This window comes from Crocuta crocuta, unplaced genomic scaffold (genome assembly GCF_008692635.1).
Source record: "Crocuta crocuta isolate KB4526 unplaced genomic scaffold, BGI_CrCroc_1.0 scaffold124, whole genome shotgun sequence".
Lineage (NCBI taxonomy): Eukaryota > Metazoa > Chordata > Mammalia > Carnivora > Hyaenidae > Crocuta > Crocuta crocuta.
In genome coordinates, this window is record NW_027551573.1 from 10,561,321 (window position 1) to 10,584,187 (window position 22,867).

Consider the following 22,867-nt stretch of genomic DNA (forward strand, 5'->3'; position numbering starts at 1 on the left):
GTGGTACCTAAGTGAATGTCATCATTGTGAATGCCTGATGTATGAGATAAGGAAAGCTAATTGCATATGTGTTGAAAAGAAAAGCTGAAGTCTAGAAGTCAGATTGTTTTTTAAAGCTAAACAACTGATATGTTAGTTTCTCTTTTTATAAACACTGAGTAAGAAAATATATTAAAGTAATGGCTTTGGGGAAGTTTTAGAGTAAAATTATCATTAACCTTAGGTTATATTTCTCTTATTTTTTAACCTCAAAAAATTCAATCCAAAGATGATGATTTTCAAGTGACTTTTATGTGATAAATACTTAAAAAAAATTGTTTTAATGTTTATTTTTGAGAGAGAGAAAGAGACAGAGCATGAGCGGGGGAGGGGCAGAGAGAGAAGGAGACACAAATACAAAGCAGGCTCCAGGCTCTGAGCTGTTAGTACAGAGCCCAGTGTGGGGCTCAAACTCACAAACTGCAAGATCATGACCTGAGCTAAAGTCAGATACTCAACAGACTGAGCCACCCAAGTACCCCATAAGTGATAAATAATTTTAAAGTTATTTTTCAAAACACTCAAAACGGTACACTTCTTTCTATAGACTAATCATCTCTTAAATGGACAGGTTTTTTTTTAAAAATTTTTTTTAATGTTTTATTTATTTCTAGGAGAGAGAGAGAGAGACAGTGTGAGCAGGGGAGGGTCAGAGAGAGAGGGAGTCACAGACTCTGAAACAGGCTCCAGTCTCTGAGCTGGCAGTCAGCACAGATCCCAACATGGGGCTCGAACCCACGAACCGTGAGATCATGACCTAAGCGAAAGTTGGATGCTTAACCAACTAAGCCACCCAGGCGCCCCTTAAATGGACAGTTTTTAAACTTCCCAATTTAAGTAACAATTAAAGGTGTAGCTAACAATCATTTTATTCTAAGACAAGTCAAATGTATCTTAAAATATGTCTTATCTGGTTTTAAACAAACATGTTTATAATTTATTTACCTATTTTATAGCAAACACTGGTTTCCTAAAAGTCTACATTTTCTAAAGAAAAAAAATACTGCAATAATTAATGATTTTCTAAGAACACAGTGGGTCATTGAGGTTGGGCCAGGAAACAGCATATTACGACTTTTTGCTCTAACAAATGGAATGAAAGTCAGATGGTTTGGTTGCATAATTATTCATTAGGGTGTGTGTGTGTGTGTGTGTGTGTGTGTGTGTATAAGTAAAATATTCTTATTAGATTTCACTGGATACAAACTGTCCTGAATTAGTGAAAGTCATATATTATAGAATATTTTCAAAGATTTATCGTTCTATTATTTTCAAGTAACTCTAATTAACTGCCCACAAAATGCTGTCAAGCAGATATCCAACCAAGCCTCTTTTAATGAATAAATAGGACTTTGTTAGTAAATGTGGTATCTGGAATCTTAATAACATCCTTAGAAGTTTAATGTTCTCGAGGCAAGGATATAATAGTTAAGAGAAACTAAATAATTCAGTTTTCTGAGATCTTATTCATCTTAAGCAGTGAGTTTGTTAACCAGATGACACACAGTGAGGTCAGAGTGCTAATGAACATGGAGCATCTCCTTTGTTCAGCAGGAGAGAATAGAGTATGTTATCTTAGGGTTTGCAACACACCTTCTGTAGGTTCTCTACTGCCTTTTTAGTAGCTCAGCAGGGAAAAGAGAAATTGACTCTTTCTTTGATGTTTTTCTTCTTTTTGGTGATGAAACAGAGATGAGAAGGCATGGTCTGGACTGTTTCTGTTCACACTGGTCTTAACATAAGAAAATGCTATCTACACTCAAAATCTGTCTACATTCAATACATTTATTTCAGAGTAAGGGAGGTCTAATGCTTTTTTACTGATTGATACCATTTTCGATCTTTTCCTTTTTAAAAACCCAATTTGCTTATGTAGAGTACTCAATTCTGCATTCCCAATTCATTAGCCTTCTCAATGTTATCTACAGGCTTTGCTCAAATAGCATTTTTTCTAGCACTCAATCCCAGACTGGATAAAGAGCAAAATACAAGATGATAAAAGTTTAGATCTCAAATCCAATATCCCAAGTTCCAGTTTTCAACCTCAGAATCAGAAAAATTTCATCATGCTCAAATATAATTTCCAAGCTGTAGTATATAGAAATTTATGATTTTGATGTTAAAATTCTTGTTCTTAGATAGGTTAACTACTCCCCTACTATAATATGTTTTATTTAGCTGTGAGTACCACCAGAAGGCTTCTTTGTATTCACGCTAGTGAGATGGAAATAACATCCTAACCAGAGATAACCTTGCCAACTTGGCTTGATTTTAAGAAAACTACTTCATGTAAATATTTTTTCTTTTGAAAAAATCTAAAAGCAAGGCCTGTATAAATAATATCAACTCCTTATCAAAAAGTCATCCCTTTAAAAGAAGAAAATTTTTCTACAGGTTCTTAAATTAGCTTTAAGTATATATGGAGACCCAGAATATACAGTTAGGAAACAAGCAAATTGAAAGCAGCATTAACTTAATTTTCCCTTTTTGGTTAGTTTCAATCTGCTGTTATATATCATTTGTATAAAGCTTGAATTGGAAATCTGAAATATTCTTTCCTAATGGAATGTAAAAAAAAGAAACCAAAGATGATTACTCTTAAAACACAAACAAATTTAGCATTTATAGAGTAATACTAGGAACAACAAAGACAATAACACTACTTCACACAGTAAGCAGCTCTTTTAGAGCAGGTACATATACTATTTGCAATCAGCTGTTTCATAATTTATTTACTATAAAGAAATTCTGACTCTAACATGATAGCCTTGTTGATGGGAATCCTAATAATATTTGAAATTTTAGCAAGCAATGATGCAGAAAGATGCATAATAATGCTTTTTTGTGTGTGTTCATTAAATTAGCCTTCATCTCAATGTGCCCAAAGAGTACTCATATTCAGCAGAAGTTTTAGGATAAGCTGAAAAATAATTCTAAAAAATTTATGCCCATTAAGCCTCTAAGCTAACTGAGTAAGTTGCCAATGTGTATGTATGAGAAAGAAGAGAACTTTGAGATAACCAATTCCTTTAGGCAAGTGGTTTACTAAAGCTATGATTAAGAATAAAATCAGAATTTTTTACATTATATAAAAGTAACTCAAAGTTCCTATAGCTACCTGTTAGAAAAATAGTCATTACACTAAATCAGCCCCCTAAATGGTCATAGTGCTACCCATACCTATTTGACTTTCTTCCCAGAAAGTGTCTATCATCATTCAGTGAAACAGCCATTAATATACCTTTACATACTAAGAAACTCCCCTAAGACCTTTACATACTAAGAAACTCCCTTAAGACCTCTTAACAGTATGAAACACCACCCAAATCCAAGAAAAATGTCAACAAAAAAATACTTATTTCTTTTTTTGTTAATGTTTATTTATTTATTTGGGGGGGGGAGGAGCAGAGAGAGAGGGAGAGAAAATCTCAAGCAGGTACTATTGCATAGCCCAGCATGGAGCTCAATCTCATGAACTATGAGATCATGACCTGAGCTGAAATCAAGAGTTGGACATTTAACCAGCTGAACTACCCAGGTGCCCCAAAACATACTTATTTCTAACAGCTTGATTACAAGGGGAAAAATGTTCCCAACCTTTTCCACTTACCTAGAAGTTTTGCAATGATATAAAGGGCTTGTCCCCAAAGAAAGAGTTTTCCATCACGGCCACAATTGCTAGGAAATCGCTTTTGACTACCAGGGTTTCTTTTCTCATATTCTACAAAATCAGCTGGCACATAATAGTACTTTGGTATGACAGGATAACCTATGGAGTTTAAAAATAAATATTTGAAATATAAAAATCAGTGTCCTCCTCAAATTTTCCCTTCAAGAAATTGCAATGTTAGAACGCAGACAGAGACAGGTTGTAAAGGAGGTAACAGATTTGATAAACTATAGAAAATTGGTTATTTTGGCTTTCAGAAATTGCCAGTGAAAAATGTGGATAAAGCTTTAAAACACTAATTTGACAGCATATGTTTTGCTTTAGCCAGTAATGTGTACATAATCTCCTTTAACAACATTTAATTTTAACACCTTTAAATGAATCTATAAAAATACAGTAGGCCAACATTTAGAGCCATAGAAGTTATCTTTAATAGGATTAGTCTGTAGAAGCATTACAAATGAGATACTGTGTAATCCCAAATGAAGAATTATAACCCTGAGCCATTGCTTAAAGCAAAGGAATCCCCATTTTAAACATTAAGTCCATTATCTACCATTCAATATCACTGAAGAAAAAAAAAATCCATCCTCTCCTATGACTGACTCATTTAAAAACATTCCTTGAAAGAAACTAAAATTTATTACTTAAAGACTAAAATCTTTGTGGATGACATAAAAGGAAAAAACCCCCACAATATTCTAGTAGAATGCTACAGAAGACTTTGCACTATCAGCCCACAGGAACCTTAATTTTCCTAATAAAATTGCACAGATTTCTCTAAAATTTGCTTCCTTCATACATCCTAGTTATATTTGTATCTAAAACCAATAAAAAGGTCCTTGTGAAACACAAAGAATAGTTTGTACATCACTCTCTGAACATGATAAAGACTAAACTGTCATACACTGAATTACCACCTCAATGCATCAATAATCTATCACCGAATACTAAAAGATTTGATTCAAGGGATTTCAATATTATATTCATTACAAAAGACATTACATTGTTTCTCACTTGGGACAAATTATTATTTGGAACATAATGATATAAATAACTGGTTTTAAAATTTAATATTTATTTGGAATTCAATGTTTACCCACAAATATTTCACTACTTTAACATTACAAGTATTTTAAAGGATGAGTACATACTGTGAAGTTTGTGTTCTAAGGTACTTGTGGAAAACCCTAAAGAATATCACAAACTTCATGTGAGGTAAGAATGGGCCCAATGCTATCATTGCAAATTTGTACACCATGTCCATAAGACTAACCACTTTATACCCACACGTAATAACTTTTTTAATTTTCAGATAAATGTTTTCAAAGCTGTTTACATATATATGTAAATATATATACATATGTATATTTAGTATATATTCTTATTTTATTAATACTTCCAAACCCCAAAGTACATGGAACCTCTTCTTCGAAATTCTTTGAGAATTAGTTTTCTAGTCATACTGAAAAATCAGTTATATTCTTTTATGGGCCCTACTGGTGTTTAACTAAAACCAATATACTACTCATAAGAGTCTTTAATTCATTTCTAAAATATTAAATCCATCCTCAAAGGATGAGGGATTAGCACAAAGCAGACATTTAAAATATCATGCTAAAGGTCCAAGCAACAACTCCAGAGAGGAGGCTGAATGTTCTTGGCAATGGTAGTGCCATTAGGCTAGGTCAGAGCCTCTTAAGGTAGCCCTCTGGAGGGGGCAGCGTTTACCTGAACAGAGCATTTCTGGTGATCTGGACAAAAACTGGTCACTCTATATTACCGTCACTCTATACAGAGTGAAGGCATTTTCATAGTAGGTAGTCATAACAAAAACCACTGCCCAGCTGGCAAACTATCTTGCAACGACTATAGCCATAACCACCTGAATTTATTCCCCATCCTTGTCTTGCCCAATGAACTTTTATAAAAACAAACTTATAACAACAAATGAATAGATTATTCTTATAATTCATTCAAGGCTCCATTCATTTTTTTTTACTTTAACATAAATAACTACATTTAAAAAGGAATCATTTAATGCATTTCCAAGTAATGTTAAGGAAATATTAGTAGGAAGAATTTCTTGAAAAAACAATCCAACTATACCTTCTGTGGTCTGATGAAGTACTGGAGTCAAAAGATCCTGATATTCCTTTAATTGTTTGGGGTTGCCTCTAAAAACTCCTAAAATGTAAAATATTAAATACAATAGCATCTGAGCTCAATAAGCACCACAGAAATTTTACCTTAGAAAAAGTCCAGTTATGATTATTTTGGTAATTTTCTATGTAAATGATAAAAATAAAACTGAAAAAAGGTAATGCAAATATATATGATATTATTCCAGGAAACTGATTTTAGAAGGCCATGTTAGCATTTAGAAGCGAAAATTGAATTTTAATCGAAATTCTCTAATCTTAAGTGTAAATGTTATAGATATTCACAATGTCACAGATTATAACATTCATCTTTACTATTCATAAAAAAATTTTATTTGCAAATAGGAAATATATCTGTATCATTTCTTAATAACTCCAAAGTATATTTTTTAATTCTTTAAATGATTTAATATTCACTTAGAAAGCAGAAGAAGAGCATATAAAAGTGCAGAGCAGTTAACATCACTGAAGTATAGTCTATTTTGCTAGCTGAAAGGGTCATATTTCATCTGCTTTTTCTTTAAACCACTAATACTCTATAGCTTAAATTTCAGGAAAAAAGCTCACTTACCATCAATCATCATGTAAAGGAAAAATATGGGAAATTCACATTCAATGCCATCAAAGAGCTAAAACAGAAGACAAAATATTAAAAATTTCACTAAAATTAATTAGAACAATTATATTAGAACAATGATGTTAATTAGAACAAATATGTTAATTAATTATATATATAAAACAATTGTTAGAACAACTGTAGTTAGGATACACATAGATGATTTATATAGTAATAACAAAATTAGACTGATAAAAGTAGCTTCATTGTTCTTTTAAAAATAATTTTTAGCACTCTTATTATTCAAAACCACATTCATTCAATATATCACATACTAATCATTCAATCAATAAATATTTACTAAGTCCTTCGTAATGTCTGGCACCAACTAGACAGAGGGCTATGAAGACCAAAAAAGAGGGAACTTGCCCTCAAGAGCTCACAGCCTATTGGGGAGTCAGGCATGTAAATAAATAACTGTAGTATCTTATGAGATGTGTACACATGGTACATTAGGAACACAGGAAATGAAACACCTGAATCTGCCTAGAGGTTGGAAAGGGTTTATAAGAAAGGAGATGCTTCAATTAATGCTTGATGGATTTCTCTAGGGAGATCTCTAACTAAGGGAACTCCATGCAGAGAAAACAATACTACAAACTATAGATGTATGGGAAGACAAAGTTTGTTAAACTACCAGCAATTCAGTATTTCTGGAAAAAATAAGAAAGAAATCATGAGAACTAACATCCAAGAGGTTAGGGGGACCAGACCAGCCAGATTAGGAAGGGCCTGGCAAGTCATGGTAAAAGACTTGAGACTTTGGGGCACCTGAGTGGCTCAACTGGTTAAGCGACTGACTTCTGCTCAGGTCATGATCTCACGGTTCGGGAGTTTAAGCCCCTCAGTGGGGCTCTCTGTGGTCATTGTGGAGCCCGCTTCATATCATGTCTCCCTCTCTCTCTGCCCCTCTCCCACTCATGCATGTGCGCTTTCTCTCTCTCAAAAACAAATGAACATTAAAAAATATTAAAAAAAAAAAAAGATTGAGACTTTGATCTGGAAGTCACAGGCAAGCACTGGTGAATCAGATTGACTCATTAGATTTACTTACTAGTTGGACAGCTGGCAGTATTGAAGAGAGTTTTAGGGCAAGAAATAAAGAGACCAGCTGGAAGGCTACTTGGAAACAATCCAAGAGAAAATATGATAGCCTTAACTATTCTCAACTTCAGCACTACTGTCATTTTGGGCCAAATAATTCTTTGTTGTAGAGGTTATTTTATGCATTGGAGAATGTTTAGTAGCATATTCAGCCTCTACCTTCCAGATGCTAGTAGCACCCACTACTTGGTGACAATGAAAAATGTCTGCTGATATTGTCATAGGTCTCCTGGAAAGCAAAATCATTCCTGCTTATGCATTACTAGCCTAAACTAAGGAGTTAATAGAGGGGAAGAGACAGGCATTCAAATTACAGGAGGTTAAATCTGCTAAGGCCTGGTGAGTGACAAAGAGGGTTGAATGAGAAGGAAAAGCCGAGAATGACGCTCAGGTTTGGTGCTTGGGCAGAAGAGTGGGAATTGAACAAAAGAAGGCTGAAGAACATCCAATTAAGGATAGACAGAAGGCAGTTGGATACACAGTAGGGCACTAAGGGGGAAAAGTTAGGGATAGAGATCTGGAGTTAAGAGTGATAGCTGAAGCTATGATTGCATGAAAAGAAAACAGGACTGAGGATGGAAGAAGTTTATAAGGGGAGTTCCTAGCAAAGTCACACAGCAGTACTGACAAGCAGTGAAATCAATGATAAGGACTGAATACCAAGATGGGTGTTCTGAATCTGGGGTGGCATCTGTCCCCACTGCTGTGGCTTTCTGTGGTGGTGCTCAGCAGCAAGTACAGAAATAGGGAAACTACTCGACTGACCCAGATTTGAAAATATGCAGGGTGGTAGTTACAGCAAGTCCATTTCAAATGTAAGTACTGTAAATCAGCTCAGAAATGTATTAAACAGAGAAGAAATATCTGAAGGTGCTTAAGAGATAAATAGATCTTGTGACCCAACCTAATAGTCTGCTATAAAGTTCCAAATACATATACAATAAAATGGCTCCTACCGCTTCCAGGTGATAGTTGTGAAATTAAATAAAATGATAAATAGTTTGTCTAGTTGTCTAGCAAAGCTAGGTATGTATTAAAGAGTGGCACTTAATTGCCTAACAAATTACAAGGTACAATGTTGCCTAGACATTTTCTATATACAGACCCATGGGACCTTCCTTACCCATCTTCAAAGTTATGACCATACTTACAAAAATAGTTTTCAGTCTACATCACTAAAGAGAAGTCTTTAGCAATGTGGATGGATGCTTACCCTTTCTTTGGGGTCTTATAGTTTTCTGGACAGCTTAAAAATAGCTAGAGTAAACCTAGATAAAGTGGTATGTATGTGCACTTGAAAGAACTGTTTTAAAACTAAATATTAAGATGACTATATTTCAAAGGGAAATGTCTAAGTGAAACAGAAAAAAAGAGAATTTGTATAAAAGACTGAAAGCTGAATCACAAATAGGTATTTTCTATTATATAAGGCAAACAAAGTACTGAAAGTGCAGTAGAAAAATCACTCATCCAGTGAATCAACATGGCTCAGTATGAGCAAATGGGTCTTACTACTAGTAAGGCTAACACTTACTGAGTGCTTACTCTATGTCAAGAACCATGTGAAGCACTTTTAGATATACGTTAACTCATTCCATCCTCATTAGAACCTCAAGAATAGTACTGTTATTATTTTACCAATGAAAAATATTAAACACAAAGAGGTTGATTAACTTGCCCAAGGCCAGATAGCTAGTAAGTGGCAGAGCCAGAATTCCAACCCAAGAAGTCTGTTTCCTGAATTGGTGCTTTTGACCACTCTGCTAGGGTATGAAATATTTTTTGATACCTTAATTTCAGCTGGTTTGTAGTAGCGTCGGTTGGGATCTTCCAATGATGTTCTATAACCATCTCTCAAGAAACGTTTAAATCCATATTTTCCTTTTAATTTTCTAACTACTTTATCAAGAGTCTGGCTAAACAAAGCTTCATCATCCAGGGCAAATGCAGGATAACTGATGCAGGGTAGTAGGGCAGCATCTGTGTTCTGGGGGCAACAGGAAAAAGAAAGGAATGTAAGTGCCTACAATGGTATGATCAACACAGCCCAGCAATACTGGGAGATGAAAAGTCAATCAGGTTACATAACTGACAGTGAGATTGCTGTGCTCCAAGGCACAGACAGACATTTACCAATGAATTAGTGAACCTCACAGAGGAGAGAAAACTTAATCCATTAATAAGGAGTATTTTCAAGATTCGACACTGGACTCAAACTCTAAGGCAGTGTGTAAAAATTTAACACCGATAATTATTAATTATAACTTAGTCTGTCATAACATTGGTTTATAATGGTGAAAAGAGAAAACAATCTGAATCTCCAACAATTAGCTGAGTAAATTAGCAGCCATTAAGATTTATATTGTAGAAACGTTTATAGATGTGGAAATATGTCTTCATAGAAGTAGGTTATCAAGCATTATCAATAATATTCTTCCTGTTTTGTAAAATAAAAATATTACATATGTACATAAAACTATGAGAAAACATAGAGACCCAAGTGTTGTCACCCTAAAACTATAACTAAGTGGTAAAATGAGTGGATGTCACATTACTATATGTTTATTTGTGGGTTTTTTTAAATCATAATCTTATATTACTTCTATGAAATGGTTCTTTTAAAAAAATTACATTATATTATTTGGAGTGTTTTCTAAGAACAGAGCCACAAAACCCCTAGAAAAATCTATAATCAGGTACTATAGGCATATAAAAATTTAAAGATAAATCACATGAGAGAAGAAACAAAGCAGGAAACTTTATTCAAAAGAAATATACCTCATGAAAAACATTTTTCTAATATTCATTTGGGTATAAAGTTGCTTCCCTCTCCTCTTCCCCTTCAAAATAGGTCTAGTTTTCTTTAGTTCTACAAAAGACTCAAGGACAAAGTAGTTTTGTCCACAGCTCTGTTCACTTCCTGAACTAAACCTCCACAGGACAGCAGAGTGAGGGGCAACATTTATTCTCCTCATTTCCTCTCGCAACCTCTAACATTTTAAGCATTTTCTTGGGGAAAGCAATCATAAATGGTAGTTCCTATTAATTTATGATGAAAATATCTTAGGGCACTTCAGTGGCTCTATCGGTTACACAACCAACTCTTGATATCGGCTCAGGTCATGATCTCACAGTCATGAGATCAGGCCCTGAATCAAGCTCCGCACTGAGCATGGAGCCTGCCTGGGATTCTCTTTCTCCCTCTCTCTCTGCTCCACTCCCCTCAAAATAAATAAACAAACATTTATAAAAAATAAAAATATCTCACATGAGATCTTGATTCTCTGGGTAACAGCGAACACAAAGTTTGCCTGTTGCGATTGTGAGCATCAAGATCCACAAATATAACCGACCAAGAACAGCCCTGGAACAAGAGAGAAAAAAAAATTCCTAAATCAAGAAAAAGGAACTTTTAGAATGCTGGACATTTTGGCTGTAAGATATTTCACAAAAATTCTAACATTGGTTGCATTTAAGAGTGATCTAACAGAAGATTTAATTTTTCTTTTTAATATTTTCAGTATTTCCCAAATTTCTTGCAATAAACATATTAATTTTAAATAAAAATAAATATTATTTTTACATTTTCCAGATTTCTCCTTAGTTTTCTTATAAATCAAAAGATAGTGATTATAAGATTAGAACTAATCAATTAAGGATACTTATTTTAATAAAGATAAAAATAGTTTAGCTAGCATTTTTGACAAGGAATAAAGCAAGAACTAATTAGAATTCATGAAATCTGAATTATACACTCCTAAAAAGAACATTGATTATATGATCAAACTAAACAAAGTTAGATACAATCTAGAATTAGAGACATAAAAAACTATTTGATTAAAGTATGAAGGATAGGAGTATCTTTAATAATAATAATGCCACATAGTACTAGCTAATATTCACAATATCAAGTACTGTTTTTCACATGGATTATCTCACTTAATCCCCAATATGTAGATATTATTATCCTCCTTTTAATGAAGAGGGTGCTGACTTAGTAGTTTAACAGAGGAAAATTTAAAAAATCAGGTCTTTGACATAAAAGCTCATGTCTTAACATGAGTTATAAAATTTCCCACACTAAAAATTATCTTTCAAGTAAGAACCAGAAACTTAAACAAAAAGATAGGTAACTAAAAAATGGCAATTGGTTTGATAACCAAGTTAAAAAAAATTTACTATTAGTACTTTCCATATTCAAACACATCATCATAAGTAAACATGGCTTTGTTCTTTTACAGGGGAGCTAAATATTTTCATAATGATAACTGGGTCAACTTATCAGGAAAATGAAATAATACTAAATTTTTATGCACCAAAAAAACCCAGAGCATCCAAATACATGATGCAAAACTATAGACCTGAAAAGGGAAATAGACAAATCCATAATTATAGTTAGAGAATTTAATCTTTTAGTAATTGATAGTACAAATAGAGAGAATATCTGTGAAAATACAGTAGAAATTAAACAAACATTCAACTATCTTGACCTAATTGACAGTACACTCGACCAAACAAACATCAAAATACCCATTTTTTTTCTCATGTGTGTGTGGAACATTTACAAAGACAAATCACATTTTGTGACATACAATTAAAAACATAACAAAATACAGGGTGGGGACCTTATTTGTATCCTGATTAGCATGAACCTACTTGAAAAAAAACACCAAGAGGCAAAGGATGAAATTTAAAAAGGTACTAAATCAATAATAATAATGAGTGTTAAAAAAAAAAAAGAAAATGCAGAGAATAAAATTGGAGTATAGAGACTGCTTCCATAATAAGACAATACTCAGGAAAATACATGGGGAAAGGAAGAAGAGAACTCTTACAACTTTCATGTTACTTTAATATTACCCTTTAAATCTCTCCAAATCTACACCAACCTCAAAGATGCATTCACCCTGAAACTGAAATATCTTGAATCAACCACCTAGACTGACTCAAAATCTAGTATTATTATGCCCTACATCAAAATATCAGATTTACTATATGTATATTTTTCCTGTTAACCTGTTCATATATGAGTATCATCTCTAAAAATAGAATAATTTTTCATTCATGGCACCATTTCTTAAATCTCTTTTAACTCTGATAAATTAATAAATGAAAAATGAATGAGTGAAGCTGACTCTCAACAATGACATTAATGCTAAACTGTCCTTTCTATGATTTTAAAGTCTCAACTTCTAGTCTCCACCCACAAAACTGAGCCCAACAAAGCTTGATGCAGTAGCTGACATTGTCATAGTCAAATGTTCTCTCCTTTGATGAAAATAAACAAGATAGAACTTGATCTCCTCTCTCAAAGAATTGACCCAGGTGACACATAGTCCTAAACAAGATGAATATTAAGCAAAACAAAAAGATTGCACATGGCAGTATACAAATGATTGGCTTAGATGACAGAATACTAGTGATAATAAAATTCTTAAATCAACAGGAGAAAAACAATAGGGAACTTGGGGTAATTTCTGGAGAAGGTAAACTAGGATATGGGGAAAGGGAAGCAAATAGAGTAAGTAGTTAGAACAAAATAGCAGAGAAACAAATGGGTATGAGATGTTGGGAATCTGTGAGTATAGAAAACAGGACTTATAGTTTATCCTTAGGCTGATAATTAATAATGTTAGTTGTATGCCAAATCACTCTGCCTTGAACTGAATTTTTAAAAGATATAGTCTAAGTAGGGCAATCAATCTTTAAATAATGAAGTGAAATGGCTAATTTGGCAATTCCTGCCATTCTTTGATTAATATAAACAGCAAACTTCTATTTTCTGGCCAAAATAAATGGCTTAGTTATCTAACTTCAAAGTATTTGTTGAGATCTCTTCCTCTGTCAGCCTCTAAGAAATACGCATAAAATGAAAAATAATCTCATAATGTTGCTATATTTAAACACTGAGATCAAAGGTTGGTTAATTATCACCTATTTTAAAGTATCAGACATGTTAATATTAGGACTGTAAACTTCAAAGGAAGCTACATATGTCTCCATTACTTTGGACACTTTTCATAAGATGAGCAATTTCTCTAGTCATCACCTTTTAGATTCTGGCCTCAGATCATCTGTCATTATCTTGGTTTCTCCAATTAAAGACACAAATATGAAAGGATGTTTATTATGTATATGTCACTGCAAAATATCTGATTAGCTTTGGATATTTTATTTTCACCTTCCATTTCCTGAAATCATTCCATCACTGCCATAACATCCCAACTTCAGCTGAAGAACATATTTTAAGATGAATAGTTCAAACTTTAATCCCCAAATTGAGTTTCTGCAATTGTGTCCTAGTAAATACACTAGAATATGAGCCAGCCTAACTACTGTCATGGGGACTTGAACTTTAGTGGTGGGTTAAGAGCTGCTCTGAGCCATGTACCCAAGGCTCCATTACCACAACAAACATTTCTGAGATGTCACCAAGGGTGACATCTATGACCGTAAGACACTGCTTATCTCTTTAGTCTCAATTCAAAATGAAATGATTTAAAGGGCTGTCTGAGCCTTTCTTTTCCCCATTAATTACTTCTCTGAACCTGAGTTAATGCCCTCATCTAGCATCAAAGAATCAAACAGTGAAACTGGTCAGTGTATCTACTATACATGATATTTTTTCTGTTCTTCTGAAAACAAAACCACACCAGTCTGATCATGCCACATTCTTCCCTAGTTCAGCATCAGACTGTCCCCTAGCTTTGTGGTAGATCCTCATGAGTGACATTCTTACAGGAAGGATATTTGCTGATGGGCATTATCCCTCTGCACCATGGCTGTGGGTGGCATGGGTGTGTAAATGGCCAATGTTTTTAAAAATATTTTTTTAACTTAAAGTTTACTTATTTGAGGGGCACCTGGGTGGCTTAGTCGGTTAAGCGTCCGACTTTCGCTGAGGTCATGATCTCGCGGTTCGTGGGTTCGAGCCCCGCGTCGGGCTCTGTGCTGACTGCCAGCTCGGAGCCTGGAGCCTGTTTCAGTCTGTGACTCCCTCTCTCTCTGCCCCTCCCCTGCTCATGCTGTCTGTCTCTCTCTCCTAAAAATAAATAAAAAATTTAAAAAAATTATTAAAAAAAAAAGTTTACTTATTTGAGAGACAGAAAGACAGAGAGAGAACAACCAGGAGAGAGGCAGAGAGAGAAAATCCTAAGCAGGGATTCGACCTCACAAACTGAGAGATCATGACCTGAGCCAAGATCAAGAATTGGACACTTAACTGACTAAGCCACCCAGGAGCCCCCAACTTTTTAAAAAATGTTTATTTATTGATTTTGAGAAAGAGAACATACTAGCAGGGAAGGGGCAGAAAGAGAGGGGGGGAGAGAGAATACTAAGTAGGCTCCATGCTGTCAGCCCAGACCTGAGCTGAAATCAAGAGTCTGATGCTTAACCAACTGAACCACCCAAATTCCCCAATAGCCAACTTTTATATACTGACAGAACAGGAACCTCCAGAAGCCCCCCTCACAAGTTATGCTTCTTTTTTCTACCAAAAATCCTACTCACATGCTGTTGAAGGAATTTTCAAACTACAGAGAAAGATGAACCTGAGTGTTAATTCTCAGGGTTTCAGAACAGTATACCTGAGACTTAGACCCAGGAATCATAAAACTGCTGTTAACAATGTCTATGACATTTGCTGAGTGCAAATTATGATTTATTTAAATATTTCTAATGATATTTCTATATATTGTCACTATATTTATATGGAATATATATTGAAATTATGATGAAATATTTGATTCTCATATTGAGGATTATATAAGTTATGTTCCTAAATGTTACAAATTAATTAACCTTTATTTTAAATTTATCAGTAAAGAAATTAGACCATTTAATCATATTTTCTTCTTACATATTCTTTTGCAAAGGAAAATAAGTTTTGAAAATAGTTTCAGAGTGAATATTTAAATAATGGTTTTCTTTGGAGGGGGTTTGCCTGGGTGGCTCAGTCAGTTAAGCATCCAACTTTGGCTCAGGTCATGATCTCACAGTTTGTGGGTTCAAGCCNAAAAAGCAGAAACATGATAATCATAATGAAAGCTAAAAGCTTATTCCACCTAATAATTTCCCATAAAAATAAAAATTAACATCTGACTTTTCTCTTATACTGAAGTACACTAAGGGCAAAAGGCAGGGCTTTCACATTGTTTAATAAGTAGATACTTCTTTCAAAATTTCAATAATTAAGAAGAAAATGGTGCGGTTAAAAGGTATAAACTCTAAGTTATAAAATAAATACTGGGAATGTAATATACAGCATGGTGATTATAATTAATAATACTGTATTGTATATTTGAGTATTGCTAAGGGAAAAAGATCTTAAAAGTTCCCATCACAAGACAAAAAAATTATAACGAAGATGTTAATGAATGTTAAACTAGACTTTAATGTAGTGATCTTTTTGTAACATATACAAATATCCAATCATTATGTCACACATCTGAAATTAATGTTTTATATCAATTCTCTCTCAATAAAAAATTTAATTAAAGAAATGAAGAGTTTTTTGACTCTTAAGTTTCTTAAGAGTTTTCTAAGACAAAGCACAGCTGTCAGTTCTATAGACAGAAAGCATTCAAGATCCAAGATTCCTTGTACCAAGAGCTGCTATTCCAGATTCTCTACCAAGTGTCTTTGGTTTAATTTCTGGTTTTGCCTCTCTGTTTCATGACCTGTGAAAAGCAATCTCAACTCTGACCACTCATTTTGAAAGAAGGGCCCTTCCAGTTCCAAAGATCTATGACCCTCTGAGTTGTCACCAACAGGAAAAACATTTTTTGAAAGCTCTGAATTAAGGACACATACTCAGGTCTTCCAAAACACTGTATCAATAGTTGTCAGAAATAACAGAATATACAGGTGACCTGAAATCCCTCAAGTCTTGAAGAGGTTTCCTTGGTTTTTCATTTGAATAAAAATATTTCTTTGTTATATCAGTTATTTTTCTAACCACTGACTTTTAATTAGACTACAGCTCTTTAAAGTACATGAAGCAATATTATAAGATGATTAAATACTAAAAAGATCGCATGCACTTTTAAATGCAGGTACCTCTTTAGCAGGTACTTCGCTAATTTAATTTCGCAGTGGTAGAAATTTGCAAAACTAGGATTCTCTCTGATAGTATCCAAAAAAAAAAAAAGGATTTTACTTGCAATAGGTAACATCTGTGTGGCCACAGGAATAAGACACTATTTGTCTATCTGAAATAATCGAGAAATAGTCAAGTCAGTGAACATTTGGTGCAAAGCTCTGCTGGAAACAGACACAAGCTAAACAAGGTTAAGAATGAACTCTGCTTAAAGCAGTTGTTCTCATCCTTGGTTGCACATTAGAATTCCTGGGCAGTATAGGAAAACCTCAAAACCAAGGCTTCCCCCAGACCAATTCAATCAGAATTTCTAGGGGTACAGCCCAGGCATCAGTATTGTTTTTAAGTTCCTTAAATAATTCCAATGTGCAATCAGGATTGAGAAATTATGGCTGGGTAACAATACCAGCAGTATATATAGAACTCAAAATCAGAATGCATAAAAAAGCAATTCAGTGCTTTTAGAATTATGGCTGGCTGAGGGATCTAGGAGAGCTTCCTGGTAAAAGGAGCCTGAAGGCAGAGCTCTGAGAGATGGGGTGTTAGGAAAGGTGCCATTAGGGGTGTAGGTATCTAAGTAGGTGGAAGAGGTACATACTAGATACAGAAGAAACATATGCTACAACTCAGGTACATCAAAGGAGATGGCACAACTGCAGAAAAGAGCTGATAACTACTTCATAACATCCAATGTAGACATACAACTCAGTCACTATTTGGAAGGCCATGGAGAAGAGGAGAGCAAGACCTGCATCATTCCAGACTATAACACTACTGGTTTAGTCCATGACTCTTCTCAGTCCCCTTGAGATTTGAAAAACCTCTCTAGAGATTTTTCAGTCTTTCTCTTCATTTCCTTTCTTTAGTATTACTAGTATTACCAGCAATTCATTAATAATAATAAGATATTAACACTGAGGGTTTAATTTTTGCCAAGCAGTATGCTAGTTAAGTTTTTTAATTGCATAAAAACCTTCTGAGTTAGGTCCTAGTATCATTATCTTTATCTTTTTAGTTGAGGAAGATGAGACATGGGAAAGTAACTACCCAAAGTTACAGAGCTCACCGGTGGGAGTACATAGCATACAGAGATCCTGTTTCCTGACTCCAAAAAAAAAATGTCATTCCTTTACGCACTCCCCTTCCTTCCCTCTGATCTACCCCCATTTATCTATCTATATCTTTATATCTGTATTTGCTACATATTTATTTTTACACACACACACACACACACACACACACACACACACACACACTTCAATGAGTGAGGAAGGGATAAAAGGAAATGAAAAGCACTGAAAGATGACATGTGGGATTTTCTGGAGTATGTTGACTCTTCCACAGAGAAATGTTGATAAAGGCAAGGGATCAGTGCCAGGAGAACTAAGAATCTCCAGGAGAGGCGTAATATTAATACTCATGATTTTCAGTAGGCTCACACACTGTTAAGTCCCCATGAGCTCTGATCCATCCATTTCTCTAGCCAGAGGTCTTGAAAGAGGAAGAAGAGTGTGGGAGTGGGTGATTTAGCACCTCTTGGGAATCCAGAAAGGTTGTTCTCCTTTTCCCAACCCTTTCATGTTTGTTCTCATTCTTCATTCTTCATGGACTGGATATAACCAGAGTCCACCCTCCAGAGGAAATGGAAGAAGAGGCAGAGAAGTAGTTGTGCTACCAATACTCCAACTTGAAAATTTCTTAAATTCAAGACTTGAAGTGAATAGTATTATAACTGCTATAACAAAAACCATGTCATATTTTGCAATAACTTCCTAAAACGTATTTTCACTGACTTAGGATTTTAATAACTTAGGTTTAATTATAATATCAATTGGAAACTTCCTTTACCCTTCCATCTTTGAAATCTACAAAAATTGCTAATGAAATTTGGTTTACTCCTTGATCCAGAAAAGCAACCTACATATTCTTTCCTTCCATTTAACAACTCGTCCATGGTCACTTGATTAAGTGTAGAAACTGGTTAAACATCTTATGAAAATTTAAGACAACCCTCAGGGTTTCCTTTTGATCCCAAAGAAAATGAGATTTAGATATAAAATTACAGCGAGCTCAGGATTAAGCTGGGATCAAAGTTTCCAATTCTTTGGTTGCACACATTACACAAATTCCCCTATCCATGATATATACTGATATACATTAAATTAAAATTAACATGAAAACTGACATAGAAAAGATATGATTTATAATGTCAGGAATATTTTAAACTGTGAAAACTGAGGGTGCCTGGCTGGGTCAGTCAGTAGAGTGTGTGACTCTTGATCTCAGGGTCTTGAGTTCAAGCGTCATGCTCGACATAGTACTTAAAAAAAAGAAAGAGAAATAAAAATGTGAAAGCTCAACCAGAGATGTGAGGGAAAAGTTACTGAACAAAGAAAATGAGAATTATTTATCAAAAGATAGTTTTAAATTAAATAATGTTTTTTAGTTAGAAAATTAAATTTAAAATCTAACTGGCAAATAAATCATATTCAAAGAAAAGGTAGTTCAACCATGAGCTGGTACATAAATTCCAGATATTCTTTGGTCATAAGGAATGACTTGGTAAATGAGTAGCCATATTAATTAACTATACAATTCAACAAAATAATCAAAATTTATTGTCAATATTGCTGTTTTTTTTCCTTTACCTGGTTGCCAAAGAGGTTGAATCCATTAATTGCTTCTAGAGCTGCTTTTGCTAAGCCAACAGAGCTAAAAGGAAAAAGGAAATACTTTATAATTCTGATGTATCTGGCTACAAAATAACCATTATCTAATGAATATTCACAAGCAAGTTTCTTTATTAACACTTATAACAACTTCCAAGAGAAAAATAATGTCTAAGAGACTTTAATCTGACATTTCACTATTTTAATTTTTCTTTTTTATGGTTAGTGATCTTTTGGGAAAAATATTTCTAAGTTCACCTTGAACTAGACAAATGGTCATACTATTGATTGGAGTAGTTTTAATCCCAGTATCATTTATATTCACTAACTCAAGAAAAAAAAAAGATGAACTTTAGAGGAAGGTGTATTATGATGACATGTACTCAGTAATAACCAGATTGGGGATCATTAGTTCAGATCAATTTAACAGAACTTTTCTGACATCAACTCTGAGCTTTAAAAAAGATCTTGCACGTCATACACTTACCAGAGTTTAATAAGAATTTAATATAACCATTCAAATGCTCTTTGCTTAGGATCCAATAAAATTGGTATTATTTTATTCTCAAAGAACAACTGATCACCATACTTCTCATTTCTTTGCTATATTCTTCTCTTTGTATAAAATGTGTACCCTTTTGGCCTCTCAAATGCCATATACAATAGTGCTAAGAAGTGGGAAGACCCAAATTTCATTAAAAATGGGACACTTGTCATCTTATAAACATCAAACTTTAAGTATTTTAGATCAAATATCAGTCTAATTTTACTAATTGTAATTTTTTTGTTTTTACTTAAAGCAACTGTGTATGCCATTAATATCATTTAAAAATAATGATCTGTCATCATTTAAGCATTTCTTTAAAGCAGAGATTACAACACTGTGGTCCCCAGAGCAGCAGGATTCCCTGGAAACTTAAAAATGCCAGTTCTCACTCCTCTCTGGGAGTGGGACCCAACAATCAGTGTTAAAAACCCCTCCTCTAGGTCCTTAAATATACTTTAAATTTGAGAAGCCCTGTTTTAAGCTAACCATGTCACTGTCATCCACATTTTCTATCAGCTGTTTACATGAAATGTTCTCAAGTGAGACTACTTTTATTACTGGATAAGGAAATCTATTTTGAAAGAATAGAAAGAAGTGGGAAGCTTATTTTGAAATACATGGGTGGAAAGGTGGAGCAGACATAACTATCGCTATTCCTTTCACTAAATACAACTAAAAACCTTGGACGTTATATAAGCAAACATAAAAAGGTTCAGAAAATTGGAAAAAAAGAAAGGCAGACTGGCTAAGAACCTCAGGATGCTAGGAACAGCACTGTGGTAAACACCTTGAGTTTCCTTTTTGCCTCATATATAACAGACTTAAAGAAGTCAACAACTAGGAAATATCAGCAGGTGCATTTTTACAAAAGCCCCAACAAAAGCTTGCTTTCCTTAGCCAAAGGACCAGGAATAGGGAAGCCCAATAAAACAGAAAGCTTTTAGACAATAACCATTCAGAAAAAATACTGTGGCGCTTATCCCCACCCAGTCTCATAAAGGCTGAGTGGGAAACCTAGACGTCTACACTCCAGAGTCTATAATGAGGAGCCATACCGAATCATCAACCCTCTCAGGTGTGGTGATGTCAGAGAAGTCAAAGAAAGAAGCCAAGACTTCTCATTCCCAATGAGTCAGAAGTCTCCCCTCCTTATACTGTAAAGATCACATGGAGCCTAGATTTCCATTCTCTCCCATCAGTAATGAAATGAACCTCTGGGACATCCTCTGGGATGTCATCAGAGGGTCCAATGCAGAGTCAGGTCTTTCACTAATGCCTAGCTCTATGGATATACCCTTTCCCTAACATGTAAGTGGAGGCCAGTTGGGAATAAGTAATGAAGCACTTCTATTTTTTCCAACTACGAAGGTATCAGTGGAAGGCAACTGGGGAGCAATATATCTCACCCAGACCCAGAAAGAATGAAGAATCTCTGGGTATCAACAAAAAACCTGGCAATACATTCTTACCTGGCAATAATACAGTGATGCTCCTGTCCCCATCCCTTACCAGAGTGGTATCAATAAAATACAGCTAAAGTAAAAAGTTAAAAAAAAGATTCAGGGTTTTATAATATAATATCCAGATGTCCATGCCTTAATAAAAAAAATCACTCATCATATCTAAGAACAGAAAGATCTCAAACTGAATGAAAAAGATAAAGCAATAAATGCTAATTGAAGAGATGTTAGAATTATGGGACAAAATTTTAAAACAGCCATGATAAAAATGCTTCATTGAGCAATTATGAATATGAGTGAAACAAATGGCAAGATATAAAGCCTCAGCTAAGAAACAGGCAGTCTCAGCAAGTCTTTTAGAACTGAAAAATACAATAATCAGAGCAAAAGGCTTAATGGACAGGATTGATGGCATAATGGAAAAGAGAAGAAAAAACAACTAAATTAAAAGATAAAACAATAAAAAGTATCCAATCTGAACAAAAGAGACTGAAAAAAAAAAAATGAAAAGAGCCTCAGGGATCTGTGGGACTGTAACAAAAGATCTAACATTCAAGTTATCGGACTCCCTGAAGGAGAGGAGAAAAAGGGCAGGGCTAAAAAAAAAAAAGTAATTGAAATAATGGCAGAAAATTTCCTAATTAGCAAAACAAAAACAAACAAACACACAAAAACAAAAACAAAAAAACCCCTAAGGATTCAAGCACCAACCTCAAACAGAATAAAATAAAAATATCCATGCTATGACATACATTAAGTTTTGAAAACTAATACAAATTAAAAATCTTGAAAAGGGGCACTTGGCTGGATCTGTCAGTGTAGCTTGCCATTCTTGATCTTAGGTTTGTGAGTCTGAGCTCCATGTTGGTTGTGGAGATTACTTAAAAATAAAATTCTTAAAAAAAAAAAAGTCTTGAAGGTAGCCCCAGAAAATACCTTACCTATAGGGAGAAAACAACTGAATAACAAAGACTTATTTATCAGAAACCATGAAGGCTAAAAGGATGTGGCACAAAAGTTTTTAAGCACTGAAAGAAAAGAACTGTCAACCCAGAGTCTTATACCAGTAACTATATTATTTTTATCTATCTATCTATGCAAGACATTCTCAGATAAAAGAAAAAATAAGAGTTCTGTCCCCAGCAGATCTACTCTAAAAGTGTGATTAAAATAAGTTCTCAAAACAGAAAGGAAATGACAGGAAGAAAGAAGGAAAGAAACCAACTACCTTGGAATAATCAAAAAGGAAGAGAGAAGGTGGTAAGTAAAAATATAGGTAAATACAATAGAATTTTCTTCTCTTATATGTGATGGTTACAGCAAAAGCTGTAACACTGTGGTTCTAAAATATGGGGAGGAAATGCTTAGGATATTTATATTATAAATGGGAGAGGGTAATAAGACCTAAATGGAGGTAAGATTTCTATATTTCCCTCCAACTGGTAAAATGATGGTATCAATAAGTTGCATTGTTCTAAGTATATGTATATGTATATGCAA

The 22,867-nt window shown here is 34.2% G+C and overlaps 1 protein-coding gene across 3 annotated transcripts in view; it reads right to left on the reverse strand.

Annotated features, from left to right (window-relative positions):
- Positions 1 to 22,867, reverse strand: part of PHKB (phosphorylase kinase regulatory subunit beta) — a 237,841-nt gene that overhangs the window by 110,338 nt on the left and 104,636 nt on the right. For all 3 annotated transcript variants that reach the window (XR_013331934.1, XM_077751419.1, XM_077751418.1), the window contains 6 exons: positions 19,340 to 19,403; positions 10,860 to 10,955; positions 9,381 to 9,578; positions 6,443 to 6,500; positions 5,819 to 5,896; positions 3,650 to 3,808 (listed from right to left, as the gene is read on the reverse strand). Coding sequence is in view for 2 of the 3 variants with exons in the window: in XM_077751419.1 (XP_077607545.1) it covers positions 3,650 to 3,808; positions 5,819 to 5,896; positions 6,443 to 6,500; positions 9,381 to 9,578; positions 10,860 to 10,955; positions 19,340 to 19,403 (653 nt within the window). In the remaining variant the exon portion in view is untranslated. The remainder of the gene's footprint in view (positions 1 to 3,649; positions 3,809 to 5,818; positions 5,897 to 6,442; positions 6,501 to 9,380; positions 9,579 to 10,859; positions 10,956 to 19,339; positions 19,404 to 22,867) is intronic.